At 43.8% G+C, this 16372-nt stretch overlaps 2 protein-coding genes across 8 annotated transcripts in view; one reads left to right on the forward strand and one right to left on the reverse strand.

Annotated features, from left to right (window-relative positions):
- Positions 1–16372, reverse strand: part of IFT74 (intraflagellar transport 74) — a 49728-nt gene that overhangs the window by 25643 nt on the left and 7713 nt on the right. The gene's annotated exons all lie outside the window — the stretch shown is intronic.
- LRRC19 (leucine rich repeat containing 19) lies at positions 5254–16289 on the forward strand. 3 transcript variants are annotated; one of them, XM_035097475.3, is made up of 5 exons: positions 5254–5369; positions 6865–6942; positions 8173–8683; positions 9677–9868; positions 14915–16289. In XM_035097475.3, exons 1-5 carry the CDS (start codon positions 5346–5348, stop codon positions 15226–15228), a joined length of 1119 nt encoding a protein of 372 aa, XP_034953366.2. In that variant the 5' UTR covers positions 5254–5345; the 3' UTR covers positions 15229–16289. The 3 variants fall into 3 exon arrangements, with proteins under 3 accessions (XP_034953366.2, XP_060124707.1, XP_060124708.1); XM_060268724.2 differs by having other exon boundaries at positions 9677–9841; XM_060268725.2 differs by having other exon boundaries at positions 5255–5369; positions 9677–9754.

A 16372-nucleotide genomic window follows, 5' to 3' on the forward strand; every position in this document is an offset into this window, starting at 1 on the left:
AAATTTGAGGTCTTAAATAAAGCATCCAGTTCTCCTCAGGTATTTGAAATTCCACACAAACGCGTTCGAAGGTAAATAGAAACGATTCGACATTATCGTCTTTTCCAAATTTGGGGAACCTTTTTAAATTAATTGCGGTACTATCATTGTTAACTGGGCTACTAGTTAATTCTGATCGCAAACGTATCTCTTCAAGCTTCATTCTGTCCTGTTCTAATTGAACCCTTAGCCTCTCGGACTGCATTCTCTCCTCAGCTTCCATTCTGGCTTTTTCCCTCTCGCTTTCAATTCGGGCCATCTCAATTCGTAGTTTCATAACTTCTACCTCAGAACCTGGGCTTCCCTCAGCCCCTTCCGTTCTTTCATCTCCTTTTGCCTCTCTGGGTTTTCTTACGTGAGTCATTTTCCTCACAGGAAAATCCTGACAGACTCAAACCAAACTAGGCGCGTGAGCTTTGAATTTCGATCACGACGCTGCCACCAAAAATGTGACGACCCGGGTCCCACTCTACCTTACTATCACTGCGACACAGGAATCCAGAGGGGAAAACACCCACCCTCTTCTCCTGCCGCCTCAAAAATAAACCCCTTTTCCTAATGGGTTTCTAAGTAAGGAGAGCCTTCCAGCCTACGTGGCCTGGTACCTTAAGAAACTCTAGGCTGTCCCCCAGGAATAACCTCTTGCCTCCTGTAAAGGGTCTCCCTCAGTTGGATTCCCCCACTGTAGAAGTTTGCCCTAGGCACTCTGGCAACTTCTTGGCACCTCAGGTTACCCTTCTAAGCCTCCTCCGTGTAACTTCAGGACACAAACCACCACCTCCCTGCCTGAGGTGAGTTTGGCCCTCTCTTGAGTCACCACGGCTGTGAGTCCTGGTACCTCGCTGGAAAAATACAAACGGACCTCTTGTTGGCAAAAACAGAGATGAAGTTTTATTGTGTTAAAAACATAAGTGATTCTTTAACGTGTCATTTATTAATTAGCTTTGTTCCAGTTGTACAAAATAAACTCAGTCAAACATTTAACTTTAAGTTGTCCTAGCCTCTTAACTGTCTTCATACAAGCCACCACATAACACCACACCACACCTTCCTCCCTCTCCCTCCTAACTGACCAAACCGACACTCCCTCCTTTCAAACCGGGCACAGTCCCGCCCCCATCAGAGTTCTATGTCAGTCAGGCTAAAGGTGGGTTAACTCTTTGCCAGCCGGACAGAAATAAACATTTCAAAAGTGCTTCAATTTGTCACAAGGGGTAATAACCTCAACCCTCAAATCGTTATAAAGAGTGCAAGTCAGAAGCTCATGAGCCCAGTGAATTTTCCAAGGGGATCCAGGTTTATGCTCACTGTCTCTGCTTCCAACCCTTTTCCGCATTAAGCTTCTGAACAGAGCCCACAGGCACACTTTGTACAGGCATAAGCCTTCTCCATTTAATTTGTATTCTGCATTTTGCAAGATACTAGATCTCAGAAAGAGAGAGAACTGAAGAGGGCAGGAGCGGGGATTGTGGGTGTGAGTCTGACCCCTCCCTCTGTCATGTGCCAGTGCTTATGTAAAGAGGGCTAGCTTGAGCACATGAACTCCTATCTTGAAGGAAGTTATACATTTTGGGTTTGCGGAAGTTATACATTAAGGGTTGGGAAGCTGCAGGAAGCTTTAAGGCTGAAATTTGGGGAGTTAGCGGGGTTTAGCATAAATAAAGATAAAACGAATATGTTGGTCAAAAATTTAAGGAAAGAGGAGATTGAAAGGTTACAAGAGAGAGTAGGATTGAAGGTGGTTAAAAAGGCTAAATATTTAGGAATTTGGGTTTCTAATAATACTAATAATTTGGTAAAGGATAATTACGTCAAAATTTGGAATGGGGTTAAAAAAGATTTAGAAATATGGAAAAGATTAAATTTATCACTTCTGGGCAAAATAGCGACCATTAAAATGAATGTTCTACCGAGAATGCTGTTCATATTTCAAATGCTCCCAATCCTAGGAACAGGAAGTGGAATTTTTAAACAATGGAATAAAGATCTATCCAAATTTATATGGAACAATAAACCAGCCAGAGTAAAATTTAAATTATTAACCGACATAAAAGAGAGAGGAGGACTGGGGCTTCCTAACCTAAAAATCTATCATGATGCCGCAAGCCTTCTTTGGATAAAGGAATGGATTACCTTGGAAAATCACGAGCTACTAGATCTAGAGGGATTTCAAAATAGATGGGGTTGGCATGCCTACTTGCAGGATGAAAAGGTAAAAATACATAAAGGGTTTAACACGCATGTTATTAAAAAATCTCTATTGAAGGTATGGGAAAGACATAAACCTCTGATGGAACCGAAGACACCAAAATGGTTGTCACCTATCGAAATAATAACAGTGAAAAAAGTAAATAATGATGGAAAATGGATAAAGTATAAGGACTTAATAGAGGAAAAAGAAGGGGTATTTAAAATTAAAAAATATGAAGATGTTAAGCAGCAACTGGCAGGGTGGCTCCAATATTATCAATTAAATAGTAGGTTTCAAGAAGATATGAAAAAAGGAGGGTTTATGTCCGAACCATCCCTACTTGAAAAAAGTCTATTACATAGTGAACGGAAAATTATATCCAAAGTGTATAACACCATTCTAGAATGGGAAGTGAAGGATGAAGTCGTGAAGGAGACAATGACGAAGTGGGCAATGGATCTAGGGAAAGCAATAGAAATGGATAAGTGGGAAAAACTCTGGAGTGTAACATGGAAATTCACGGCGTCAGAAACAATTAGAGAAAATTTAATAAAAATGTTCTATATGTGGTATCTGACGCCGGTCAAAATTTATAAAATGTATAAAGTTAAAGATAATCATTGCTGGAGGTGCGAAAGAGAAGTAGGTACGTTCCTACACATCTGGTGGCAGTGCCCAAAAATTAAACCTTTCTGGAATGGAGTGTTAGAAGAGTTAAAGAAAATATTTAAATACAACATAAAGAAGACTCCAGAATCTTTCCTATTAGGAATGGTTGAAGAGGAAGTGGAAAAAAAAGATGAAAAGATATTTTTATACTCGGTAGCGGCGGCGAGAATTTTAATTGCAAAATTATGGAAAAGTAAGGAAGTACCCACTATTAGAGATTGGCAAGAGAAATTAATCGGTTATATTGATTTAGCGAGATTGACGAATTCAATTAGGGGCGGTTCCAATAAAAAATTTATTGATAATTGGGGAAAATTTGGAGTATATTTAAAAGAACTTGGGTTCGAAACCAATATTTTGTAGTATTCCAAGGAGGAAAGTTAATGTAAGCAGTAGGAGGATAAACAATGTTATAGTCAGGATAGAAGAGAAGGGGAAGTCGAATTACAAAAGAAGATGTGAAGACAGAATGGAAGATATATAAGACAAGTTGACGATATATTTGAGAAGATGGAGTAAGCTTTGTTTGAATTTGTATGAATATATATGTATGTATTGATTTTGCTTTTATTTTAGAGAATTGTTTTGTTTTATATTGATTTTAAACTTAATAAAGATTAAACATTAAAAAAAAAAGGCTGAAATTCACTATTGAAGATTATGAGGAAAAACAGCTTGGCAGAGGAAGGGTGAGCCTCATGCAGTAGGTTGGCTAATCTCTATAGCTGTTACTGAAACCTTTGAGCTAAGTGAAGCATACACATTCTTCCTGGGGGAAATCTCGGTCTGTATACCTACGCTGGTATGGCCTATGGAAGCCAGGCACTGTACAGAACTGCAAGCTCTGAGTATCGAAATTTGGGTGGCATTAAAAGCATTAAAAGATGAGAGAGAGAATCTGGCAAGCAGCAGCAGCAGCAGAGATGTGAGCAACAGGATCAGTTTGTAAAAAAATCGCTCTTCATATTTTTTCCATCACACTACATATTGAGCTATCAGCCGTATTTTCCCTGTGTTCCTTCTCAGCTATCAGCACTCTCTCCCTAACACATTTAGGATACTGGCTTACCTGAGAGTGTGCCCCATTGAATTTAATGGGCCTTACTTTTGAGCAGACATTAAATAATTTCACTATTAAGTACCATCTTACTGTCATACCTTGGTTGACGAATGCCTTGTGACTCGAACGTTTTGGCTCCCAAACCCCGCAAACCCGGAAGTGAGTGTTCCGGTTTGCGAACTTTCTTTGGAAGCCGAATGTCTGACGCAGCTTCTGATTGGCTTCCGGAGCTTCCTGCAGCCAATTGGAAGCTGCGCCTTGGTTTCCGAATGTTTTGGAAGTCAAACAGACTTCTGGAACAGATTCCATTCGATTTTCGAGGTATGACTGTATTTATTTATTTAATCTAGCCAAAGCCACTGCCAAAAGATAAAACTACCACATAGGAAGATTAGGGCACAATATCACGATGACCACACCCACTCGACCACATAGGCAAATCACTATCGTAATTTGAATATTTATACAGTGGTGCCTCGCTAGACGAAATTAATTCATTCCACGGGTCTTTTCTTATAGCGAAAAATTCATCTAGCGAATCCCATAGGAATGCACTGAATTTTTTTTTTACTTTTTTTTTGCCCATAGGAACGCATTAATTGAATTTCAATGCATTCCTATGGGAAACCGCGATTCGCTAGACAAATTTTTCGTAAAACGCATTCGTCTAGCGAGGCAAGCTCCGCTCGAAAAATCCTTTCGTTAAGCGGAAATTTCTTTAAGCAGGGCATTCGTTAAGCGAGGCACCACTGTACTTTCTCATGTGAACCGGCAGACGGGTGTCAAATAGGTTACTGAATCTTTGTTAGCCTAAACTGGAATCAGAGCAACTATATTCACAGCTGAATCAGAACTGATCCAAAATGTTTAGTAGTTCCTCTCCCTGGTTTTGATTGAATGATACATGTGACGTATAAAGGTTAATGGTGATTTTTAATTCTCTGAATGTAACTTATACCTAACCTCCACCCTGATCAGCGTTTTAACAACTGCAAAGGCTTTTAGCTGTCGCTTTAAATATGCACTTTATGTATTCATAATGACTGATGTTTGGTAACTGTACCCCATTAAAAAATAAACTTCAACCCATGGCTCTCCGTTTCCAATACAACCCTGTTTTATTGGAAACTCTAACCGTGGGTAAACTTGCTCTTTCTCCCTCACTTCATGTCATAAACATGATACCCGATCATATTCTAAAACTTCCTCATTGGCTGCAAGCCCATTAAATCACATAAGAACCCAAGTCAATCTTTTGCTAAAGGCATCCTGAAGTTCCTTATTTTAAACGACCTGCTTGCTAATAGGGTACAAAGGTTGAAGCCAAGTGAAGTTAACATTGTACTCTTCCTTTTTTTATCCACAAGGATACACGCAAACAGGTATATGTTCCAGAGAAAAAATAAGAAGGTAAGAGATTGGGTAAACTGCTAGTATTATCAAACGTATAGATGTTTGTTTTATTAGCAAATGTATAATAAAATACATTGTTTCACAATCCAACTATTAAGATTAGAGTTTAAATACTATATTGGTTCAAAGCTGTATGAATTAACTCGATGGCTTTGCAAGCGGACATCTTTGGAAGCTTGGAAAATATTTTTCAGATGTTTCCCCTCAGTTTAAACAGGAAAGCTGCCCGTTTTATTCTTCTTAAATAACGGAGGGTCTTTAATGGAACACTTCAGAAATAAATGTGAATCCCTGAATAATTTTACTTGATTTTAATACAAATATATATGGACTAAAAGGAGGAAGTTTTCAAAAGAGACACTACAACTTTTTTTGGTGTGGGTTACTGATATTACTTTGTTTGTGTGCTCCAATGTTTCTATATATTCCCGGCTGTGCTTTTCTCTATCTTTTTGAGATTTGCAAACTTTTCCCTATAGGGAAGGGTCAAGCAGTTCTCACCAGTGAATAGATACGGCTCATATCTTGTGTAGCCTTGATCAGTAGCGCGATTTCAGAGCTCTGGAGGGAGGATGGGCAGGAAGAAAGATTCAAGTACCTGAAGTATAGCTGTTGCAGTTTTTTTCTTAAATATTTGGTAATAGCTATAACGGTAGCCTTAAGCATAGCTGCCAAGTTTTCCCTTTTCTCGCGAGGAAGCCTATTCAGCATAATGGAAAATCCCTTTAAAAAAGGGATAACTTTGGCAGCTATGGCCTTAAGACATCTGATGAAAGAACTCCAGTACTTGAATAATATTTATTGTATGTCTACAGAGCACTTTAACAGATCACAGCTATGTTGTTTTTTAAAGTATCAGAACACTAGGTGAAATAGACGAAGTCAACAGAGACTTTCAAACAAGACTGGGAATCGTTCATGCTGTATTTACAGAAATATTGTAAAGAAATGGACTCACTAGCAGGGTTTGAGTAAAACACAATTAAGAAAATAAGAGTAAAGGTTAAGAAACGACAATATGGAAACTAATTAAATGTAAGAACTAACTGGAAGAAAATTTGGTATAAAAATGCTAAGAATGTAAGAGCATTCAGCTGAAAGATGAAAAATAAGAGAAAATTTAAGCAGAAGTAGCAAATAGTTAAAGAACCAGAAGGAGAAGTTGAGGGAAGTCACAGGGTGGGGGGAATTTTGTTTTATTCTATTTTCTTTTATATGACAAATGTGTTGAATATTAAATTGTAAATTTTAATTAAAAATATTTTTTAAAAAAGAACACTAGGTGAAATAATTTCTTGAACATTGACAGATGACAAAGGCCTGATTTCATAGCACAAACTATATATAGTTTACATTTCTATATTTTACTCAGTTCTACAAATCCTGTTGATTCACTTGGCTTTGCAATCACAACTATGATGCTCTTTGTGAACTTCTTTTTCATCAACAAATTGAGCTTCAAAACTATTCAAGTGATAACGTGTACCTACAGGTTCAGAATATGAAGCTTGCTTGGCTCCCGACACTGGTTGCCGCTCTCTTTTTACACCCAGTTGCTGCTTCTCAAATGGTAAGCTTCATAACCAAATCAAACTACTACTACTTGGCTACTTTTCCTATAAAGCTGTCAACAGCTTGATCCTTTACATGTATTCTATGAAGAAAGCCACACTGTGTTCAATGTGGTTTACTCCTATGCATACTTAAGACTGCAGCCTTAGGCTATTTTATCTCTTTTAGGGTGGGGTAGCAGAAATTATCACATTCATATATATGATAGCACCTCCGCTTCCTTGTGGGACGGAGGGCAGTCCCTAAGAAGGTTGGATGGTACTTCCTTCCAGCAACTCCTGCCACCAAGCTGGTGACAAACGTATTGCTATGATTTCCTTTGGACCACACCAGCAAGGTCTTGTTGTCTGAGCAGTGCTGGACTTCCATGCACACTGCCCAGGCTTGCGCCCTGGGGAGGTCACTTGGGTGCTGCTAATGAGGTGATTTGACTTCACCCCTGGAGGCGCACTCCATTGACTTTCGAGACAGACGGATGCCAACAATATATAGGATCCAAAACCCACAAAATACAGTGCCTAACCAATCATATTATGATTCTCACCACCTGCAAAATACGGTAGTTATTTCATGGTACTCCCTTCTTAGCACCAGGAAGAAATATTCCAGGAGTTTTGTTCTGGTCATTGTAAGATGGTATGTGATGTGCCTTGCAATAAGCAGGGTGGGGAAATAGATGGGTCTTTTATAAAAGTTCCCTTTAGCCCTACAACCCTCTGCCAAAGCATTTATATTCAGCCCTGGTATTTCAGATTTCTAAGCTCAATATTCTATTGTAGAAAAGAGTTTAACTCTAACATTTTATATTTGTGCTCCAAGATTTCAACAAAAAAGGAGCAGGCCTGTTTTCCTACAGCCTGAACTACTTTTTATGGTCATTTTCTTTCACATACTGTTCATATAGCTGATTCTAATATGAAGGACCACAAATTTGAACAGCTGTATGGTTATACTGTATAGTTGTTTTGTGCTGCTGCTTTTGTTTCTATATTATTAACATACTTTCAATGTTGTTATAGGATTGTATTTTGCAATGTCACCTGTTCTGGTTTTCTTTCTGAAGATAAGCCGGGCAGAATTTTCCTTTACAACAAACAATAACATCAATATATTTTAGAAAAGTTTTCATAACCCTATATATGAGAGCTTTATGAACATATTATCTGTTTTATCCTGGTAATCTTACCCAATCTGTATTTGTAACATTTTCTCTCTCTTTGTTTAACAGGTTAAGTGTGATGAAGCAGCAAAAAACTATACTTCTGTTCCTCCTAGCCTAGACAAAAATGTTTCTATACTAGTTCTCAGTTACAACAGCATCACTTTAAATGAAAGTGATACCACAAATCTTCAAAAGTACATGAATATTAAACAATTATACCTAAGCAACAATTCCATTTCTATCCTCCATAATTTTACCTTTGACAAACTTTCAAAATTAGAAGTTCTAGATGTCAGCAATAATTCTATCAGTACAGTTGAACAGGCAGCATTTGCTGGTTTAAATAAACTAAATATTTTGCACCTACAGAATAACAGAATTGTGCAATTAGATTCCAGTGTGTTTGCATTGCTAAATAGCTTGGAGGTCCTAAACCTAAAAAATAACCTTATGAGATATTTTGATGCAAAAGTATCCCTTAATTTAACCGAAATCACATTAATTGGAAATCCATGGAATTGTTCATGTGACCTCCTTAGTTTACAGAGTTGGCTGAAGACCACTAAAGTAACCATGGGTAAGTATCAAAAAATTTATTGAATTTTTATCTACATGATTTCCATTTCAGGAGGACTAACTGTACTCCGTTGACGTATGAATTTAGCTATCCTCACATCTTTTTTTTTTTGAGATATGAATTCCTTTAGACTGAGAGTCAAAAACCCTAAAAGTAGTTGTCCATAAAAAGCACACTGAAAAGATAAAATATGAACTAAATGTTGAGCACATACATTAAGATGGTATTTGAAAAGGTCATGTCTGAAAATTGCCTATTCATCCAACAGATTTTGTATAGGAAAAGAGAGGAGTTTGCCCTATGAACTAGAAATGTGCTAAGTAATGTGGTTTCAAAAATAAAATAAAATAACAGTGCAATCCTATATGCACCTACTAAGAATTAATCCCACTGAGTTCAATGCAACTTAAAAGGTAAAGGTAACCCTGACTGTTAGGTCCAGTTGCGGACGACTCTGGGGTTGTGGCGCTTATCTCGCTTTACAGGCCAAGGGAGCCGGCGTTCTTCCGCAGTTTTTCCGGGTCATGTGGCCAGCATGACTAAGCCGCTTCTGGCAAAACCAGAGCAGCACACGGAAACAGCATTTACCTTCCTGCCACAGTGGTACCTATTTATCTACTTGCAATGGCGTGCTTTCAAACTGCTAGGTGGGCAGGGGCTGGGACAGAGCAACAGGCGCTCACCCCATCGCGGGGATCCGAACCGCCAGCCTTCTCAATGCAACTTACTCCCAGCCTTAAGACTCCTATAAAATGGATGAATAGCAGTCAAACCTGCCTGAGAGTATTATAGGTAATACTGAATATATTCATATATTTTATGTTCAGGGATATTTTCATGGAATGAATAATTGTTGGAAATAATATATTTGCCTCTGGCAACCCTATCACACTAGATGGTCTCATGGATTACTTTGGAAGTTCTAAACTATACTATATGAAGTTGTTCTTAGGGTCAATAACATTTATCTTTTTGAAATGTTTATATTTACAGAAAACGAGAACGGTACTGTGTGTATGTCTCCAAGCAGCCTGAAAAACCATACTGTCAAGACAGCAATTATCACTAACTGTGAGAAAAGAGAGATGAAGACTGAAGCAACTACCATATCTTTCACTTCTCTTAATCCTAAAAATGATAGTCTATCTCCATATAATGGTACAAATGGAAAATGGCGCAAGTCAGGTATATTTCAGTTTAATTTACCGTGTTTCTCATATTATAAGTCATGTCTTATATTAATTTTTTTTTCCAAAAAACACGACATGGCTTATTTTTGAGGGATGTCTTATTTTTTAATAAAGTGCAAGCGGGCGCTGTTTGCCGGGCTTGTCAAGCCCAGCAAACAGCGCCTGCCGATCTTCGGTGACAGGCGGGGGTGGGCGGAGAGCGGAGAACGATCTCCGCTTCCCCCCCACCCCCGCCTGTCACACAGCACAGGTCGGCGGGCGCTGTTTGCCGGGCTTGTCAAGCCCAGCTAGGAGCGCCCGCCGATCTTCGGTGACAGGCGGGGATGGGGGGAGAGCGGAGAACGATCTCCGCTTCTCCCCCACCCCCGCCTGTCACACAGCACAGGTCGGCGGGCGCTGTTTGCCGGGCTTGTCAAGCCCAGCAAACAGCGCCCGCCGATCTTTGGTGACAGGCGGGGGTGGGGGGAGAGCGGAGCACGATCTCCGCTTCCCCCCACCCCCGCCTGTCACACAGGACAGGTCCGAAGATCGGCGGGCGCTGTTTGCCGGGCTTGTCAAGCCCAGCAAACAGCGCCCGCCGATCTTCGGTGACAGGCGGGGGTGGGGGGAGAGCGGAGAACGATCTCCGCTTCCCCCCCACCCCCGCCTGTCACACAGGACAGGTCCGAAGATCGGCGGGCGCTGTTTGCCGGGCTTGTCAAGCCCAGCAAACAGCGCCCGCCGATCTTCGGTGACAGGCGGGGGTGGGCGGAGAGCGGAGAACGATCTCCGCTTCCCCCCCACCCCCGCCTGTCACACAGCACAGGTCGGCGGGCGCTGTTTGCCGGGCTTGTCAAGCCCAGCAAGGAGCGCCCGCCGATCTTCGGTGACAGGCGGGGGTGGGGGGAGAGCGGAGAACGATCTCCGCTTCCCCCCCCACCCCCGCCTGTCACACAGCACAGGGCCGAAGATCGGCGGGCGCTGTTTGCCGGGCTTGTCAAGCCCAGCAAGGAGCGCCCGCCGATCTTCGGTGACAGGCGGGGGTGGGGGGAGAGCGGAGAACGATCTCCGCTTCCCCCCCACCCCCGCCTGTCACACAGCACAGGTCGGCGGGCGCTGTTTGCCGGGCTTGTCAAGCCCAGCTAGGAGCGCCCGCCGATCTTCGGTGACAGGCGGGGGTGGGCGGAGAGCGGAGAACGATCTCCGCTTCTCCCCCACCCCCGCCTGTCACACAGCACAGGGCCGAAGATCGGCGGGCGCTGTTTGCCGGGCTTGTCAAGCCCAGCAAACAGCGCCCGCCGATCTTCGGTGACAGGCGGGGGTGGGGGGAGAGCGGAGAACGATCTCTGCTTCCCCCCCACCCCCGCCTGTCACACAGCACAGGTCGGCGGGCGCTGTTTGCCGGGCTTGTCAAGCCCAGCTAGGAGCGCCCGCCGATCTTCGGTGACAGGCGGGGATGGGGGGAGAGCGGAGAACGATCTCCGCTTCTCCCCCACCCCCGCCTGTCATACAGCACAGGGCCGAAGATCGGCGGGCGCTGTTTGCCGGGCTTGTCAAGCCCAGCAAACAGCGCCCGCCGATCTTCGGTGACAGGCGGGGGTGGGGGGAGAGCGGAGAACGATCTCCGCTTCCCCCCCACCCCCGCCTGTCACACAGGACAGGTCCGAAGATCGGCGGGCGCTGTTTGCCGGGCTTGTCAAGCCCAGCAAGGAGCGCCCGCCGATCTTTGGTGACAGGCGGGGGTGGGGGGAGAGCGGAGAACGATCTCCGCTTCCCCCCCACCCCCGCCTGTCACACAGCACAGGTCGGCGGGCGCTGTTTGCCGGGCTTGTCAAGCCCAGCTAGGAGCGCCCGCCGATCTTCGGTGACAGGCGGGGGTGGGCGGAGAGCGGAGAACGATCTCCGCTTCTCCCCCACCCCCGCCTGTCACACAGCACAGGGCCGAAGATCGGCGGGCGCTGTTTGCCGGGCTTGTCAAGCCCAGCAAACAGCGCCCGCCGATCTTCGGTGACAGGCGGGGGTGGGGGGAGAGCGGAGAACGATCTCTGCTTCCCCCCCCACCCCCGCCTGTCACACAGCACAGGTCGGCGGGCGCTGTTTGCCGGGCTTGTCAAGCCCAGCTAGGAGCGCCCGCCGATCTTCGGTGACAGGCGGGGATGGGGGGAGAGCGGAGAACGATCTCCGCTTCTCCCCCACCCCCGCCTGTCACACAGCACAGGGCCGAAGATCGGCGGGCGCTGTTTGCCGGGCTTGTCAAGCCCAGCAAACAGCGCCCGCCGATCTTCGGTGACAGGCGGGGGTGGGGGGAGAGCGGAGAACGATCTCCGCTTCCCCCCCACCCCCGCCTGTCACACAGGACAGGTCCGAAGATCGGCGGGCGCTGTTTGCCGGGCTTGTCAAGCCCAGCAAGGAGCGCCCGCCGATCTTTGGTGACAGGCGGGGGTGGGGGGAGAGCGGAGAACGATCTCCGCTTCCCCCCACCCCTGCCTGTCACACAGCACAGGTCCGAAGATCGGCGGGCGCTGTTTGCCGGGCTTGTCAAGCCCAGCAAGGAGCGCCCGCCGATCTTCGGCTCTGTCCCCCGATGCGCGACGGCTCGGGGAAGCAGGAAGGGAGCTCCTGCTGTGTCCCGCGCCTTCGCCTCTCGCTCGGTCGGGGCTACACGACATGGCTTATTTTCGGGGTATGTCTTATTTTTCACCAACCCTTAGAAATCCTGTCATGGCTTATTTTTTGGGGATGCCTTAAAATATGAGAAACACGGTACTGGCAGCGCCCATATGGCTATAGAAGCCATGCATTTCAGAAACAATACTGAAGTTCATTTAGTGCACTGATACAGAATTTAAAGCAAATGTGTATTGATTCCAAATTTAGCTGTCTGCTAATTCATGGATAGCTTTTGATCCAGCAGAGGGATCCTGCTGGTGGAAGGAAGAACAACATTTTTGCCCAATCCCCACCCGTTCTGTAGTCTTCCCATGATCCCCCTACTCTCTGTAGCAGATTTTCATAGGGTGCAAAGGTCTGCAAGGTCAACAGGCAATTGGTAAAGGTTGCTCCCCTCCTCTTCTGCCACTATTATCAAACCTATAACTGTGCATTCTTTTCCTTAAACATTGTTAAGAGCAGCTCCACCATTTCCTTTACATTTCTCAGGAAGAATTCACACAGCCTGTGCATTTTAAGTAAAATTCAACAAGGAGCCAGTCCTTGGCTTGGTTTATAGACTCCAGTCTCTATGCTATCCTCATATAAATTAGAATATTTAGCATACATATTGATAATAATATTAGATGTATTACCAAAAGCTTTTGAATTGTCTTTTAAAACATGCAATATGCTGAAAGTTATGATGCCTTCTTGGTAGTGGCGCCCGCCCTGTGGAATGCCCTCCCATCAGATGTCAAAGAGAAAAACAGCTACAGTGGTGCCTCGCAAGACGACGGAGCCGAAGCATGGCGGGCGCTGCTTGCTGAGGCTGTCGGGGAAGACAGGCGGGGCAGCCCCCGCACCGCCACGCTTCGGCTCCATCCCCCGGTGCCGAAGCGCGGCGGGCTCTGCCTGCCGGGGCTTGCCAAAGCAAGGGGGACGGAACCGAAGCACGGCGCTGCTTGCTGGGGCTGCCGCCTCCTGTCTTCCCTTTGGCTCGGTGACGACAGGCGGGGGCAGCCCCCGCACCGCCGCGCTTCGGCTCCTTCCCCCCTGGCAAGCCCCGGGAAACCAGCTGTAGCGCGAGAAGAAGACAAAGGAAGATCAGCTGTCAGCTTCCCGCGCTGACAGCTGATCTTCCTTTGCTGCCTTCCTGCGCTACATTCTATGGCCGCGCTTCGCAAGACGAAGCAGTTGCCATAGAAAACCTCGCCGTCTTGCGAGTCCCTCGTGCAATGCAAAACTCTTTCGTCTTGCAAGTTTTTCGTTGCGCGAGGCATTAGTCTTGCGAGGTACCACTGTACTAGATATTTAGAAAACATCTGAAGGCAGCCCTGTTTAGGGAGGCGTTTAATGTTTAATCAATTATTTTATTTTTCTGTTGGAAGCCGCCCAGAGTGGCTGAGGAAACTCAGCCAGATGGGCGGGGTATAAATTATTATTATTATTATTCTAATTATTATTATTATGAGAGTCGGACACGACTAAACGACGACAACAACAACAGACTATATATAATTGCAATATAGCCTTTTCTAGTTTTTTATGCATATTGGTAAACCTCAGATTAACCCAGATAATCATGCATCATTGGGAGCACAAAGTTCAAATTCTTTTGTTAAACTTGTTTCCGGTGCAGCTAGACCTCTGCTGATCTAATTCAAGATACTCGCTCAGGGCCTCACTAACCTTGATGAATTATTCCAATGATTTGGATGAATATGCCTATCTGGGGTCACTAGTCACAGACAAACAGACATAACTAGACCTGGAATGAGGCAGGTATCTGGGATCCAAGCACACGGCATAATGTCCATTTAACTGTACCAGTTGAATTCCCACGATTATGTTAACGATGGATGCCTTCAGAACTCTTCAACAGAGTAACTACTGAAATATGTTCAGTCAAGTGCCAAACTTTACTAAAGCACTGCTTTTAAAAGGCTAATAGTCAAATGTTCTAAAGATGATGTGTTGGTGTCAGAATTGTGTGGGAATTGCAAAACCACAAACTTGATTCTCCAGCGGATTGAAGTGCAAAGTGTCTTTTGCATAGTCTTTCCCCCCTTCAGCTCCTTTTACCTCTGAAAAGCTGGTATGGAAGGTTAGGGAACCTTGAGGAACAGTATAGGGGGTAGTACCAGGGGTTGCAGTGGGGATGGGATTTTGCAAAAATCACCTATGCACCTTCAGCCCACAGAAACAGGCAATTTGCAGAGTGGGAACCTCTGCTGGATTTTACTCACTTCTGTGAATGGAAGGAGTCTAGCTCCAACCCTTTATTTTTCTATGGAGAGAGAGAAGTTACTTGATAACTTCTGAAAGGTAACCTTATGAGGAAAAATGGGGTAAGAGTTGTAAATCGTATTTATACTGAAAAGTACTAAAACGATGTTTCATTTATTTTAAGGTGTGGATGTTCATCGTCCTGGCAAAAGTTGGACCTTTCTGATTGGTGTCCTGGTTGTTGTTATCAGCATTTCATTGCTGATTGGTATGGTCATCAGATTCCCAGTATGGTACCGTTATTTGATTAGCTATAATCATAGTCGTTTGGAGGAAGACGAACCAGAGATGTTTGAAGAAACTTACACATCTCATAACTGCACATTCCCACATACACCGGGTACCAAAGAAGAAGAATCGGTTGTGGTTTTTGAACAATTTCATACATTTGTTCCAGAAGAAGATGGATTTATTGAAGACAAATATATTGATACATGAAGAGTTACTATGAATGTTGCAGTCTGAATCTCTCTGTCCTGTTCTGAAATATGTGCAAAGGGCTGTTATATCTGTAGCTCTATAAAGCAATGGGCTAAAAAACCAAGCTGTTGCTGCTTGTGATTAATCAAAATATGCATTATTTAATCTTGTCATCATTACAGAAAACCACTACATTAGTGAAATGGTGCTGGAGGATCAAGTTTTTTTTTGTATGTAAATCAGGGCATTTTGTTTGGGTACCTGAAAGAGAAACATAAGCCTATATAGTTGTACCTTGGCTCCCGAACGCCTTGGGAGTTGAACATTCTGTCTCCCAAATGATCAAAAACCGGAAGTGAGTGTTCCGGTTTTCAAACTTTTTTCCGAAGCCGAATGACTGGTGCAGCTTCCACTATTGTTTCCAGCACGCCAGCACAATTGGAAACCAATCAGAAGCCGCACCTTGTTTTCCAAACATTTTGGAAGTTGAATGGACTACCGGAACGAATTCTGTTCGACTTCCGAGGTACGACTATATATTTAAAAACAGGCAAAACAAGGGTCTGGCATGCTAAGGAAGTCATTACACAAATCATTAAAGAGTTTAGAATGCCTGGGAGTTTAGAATCTGACCATCAATGAAAAAGAAATAACATCTTCTGTGTCTGAGCATCCAGAAATATGTAATTAAAATAATTCTAATTAACAGAAACTGGGTTTCAGTTTTGTTGTACTACACAACTATGACAGATATAAGATAAATAAAATACTGTAAATAAAAATGTTTTTTTTTTCACTTTTAAATGGAAAAAAATAATCAGAAAAACAGGTCGATACCATGGGTACCCTTCTAGAGCGGCTGTCTGCGTTAGGAGTGGGTGACATCACTCTGCGCTGGTTTTAGTCCTACTTGGATGGTAGTTTCCAGAGGATGATGTTTTTACTTGATTATATATATTGTGCTTTTTATGTTGATCTTTTCTGTGAACCGACTCAAGACCTCCAGGTATAGGGTGGCATATAACTTCAATAAATAATAATAAAAATCTAAAGTGTGAAAGGTCAGCACACACCTGCTACTGCTTGAGTACAATAACCAGACAAATGTCAGGGGTCTATGAATGGCATTATAACACAATACAGAACATTTCTATGCATTTGT

Source organism: Zootoca vivipara, chromosome 15 (genome assembly GCF_965207765.1).
Source record: "Zootoca vivipara chromosome 15, rZooViv2.hap1.1, whole genome shotgun sequence".
In the NCBI taxonomy this organism is placed as follows: Eukaryota; Metazoa; Chordata; class Lepidosauria; order Squamata; family Lacertidae; genus Zootoca; species Zootoca vivipara.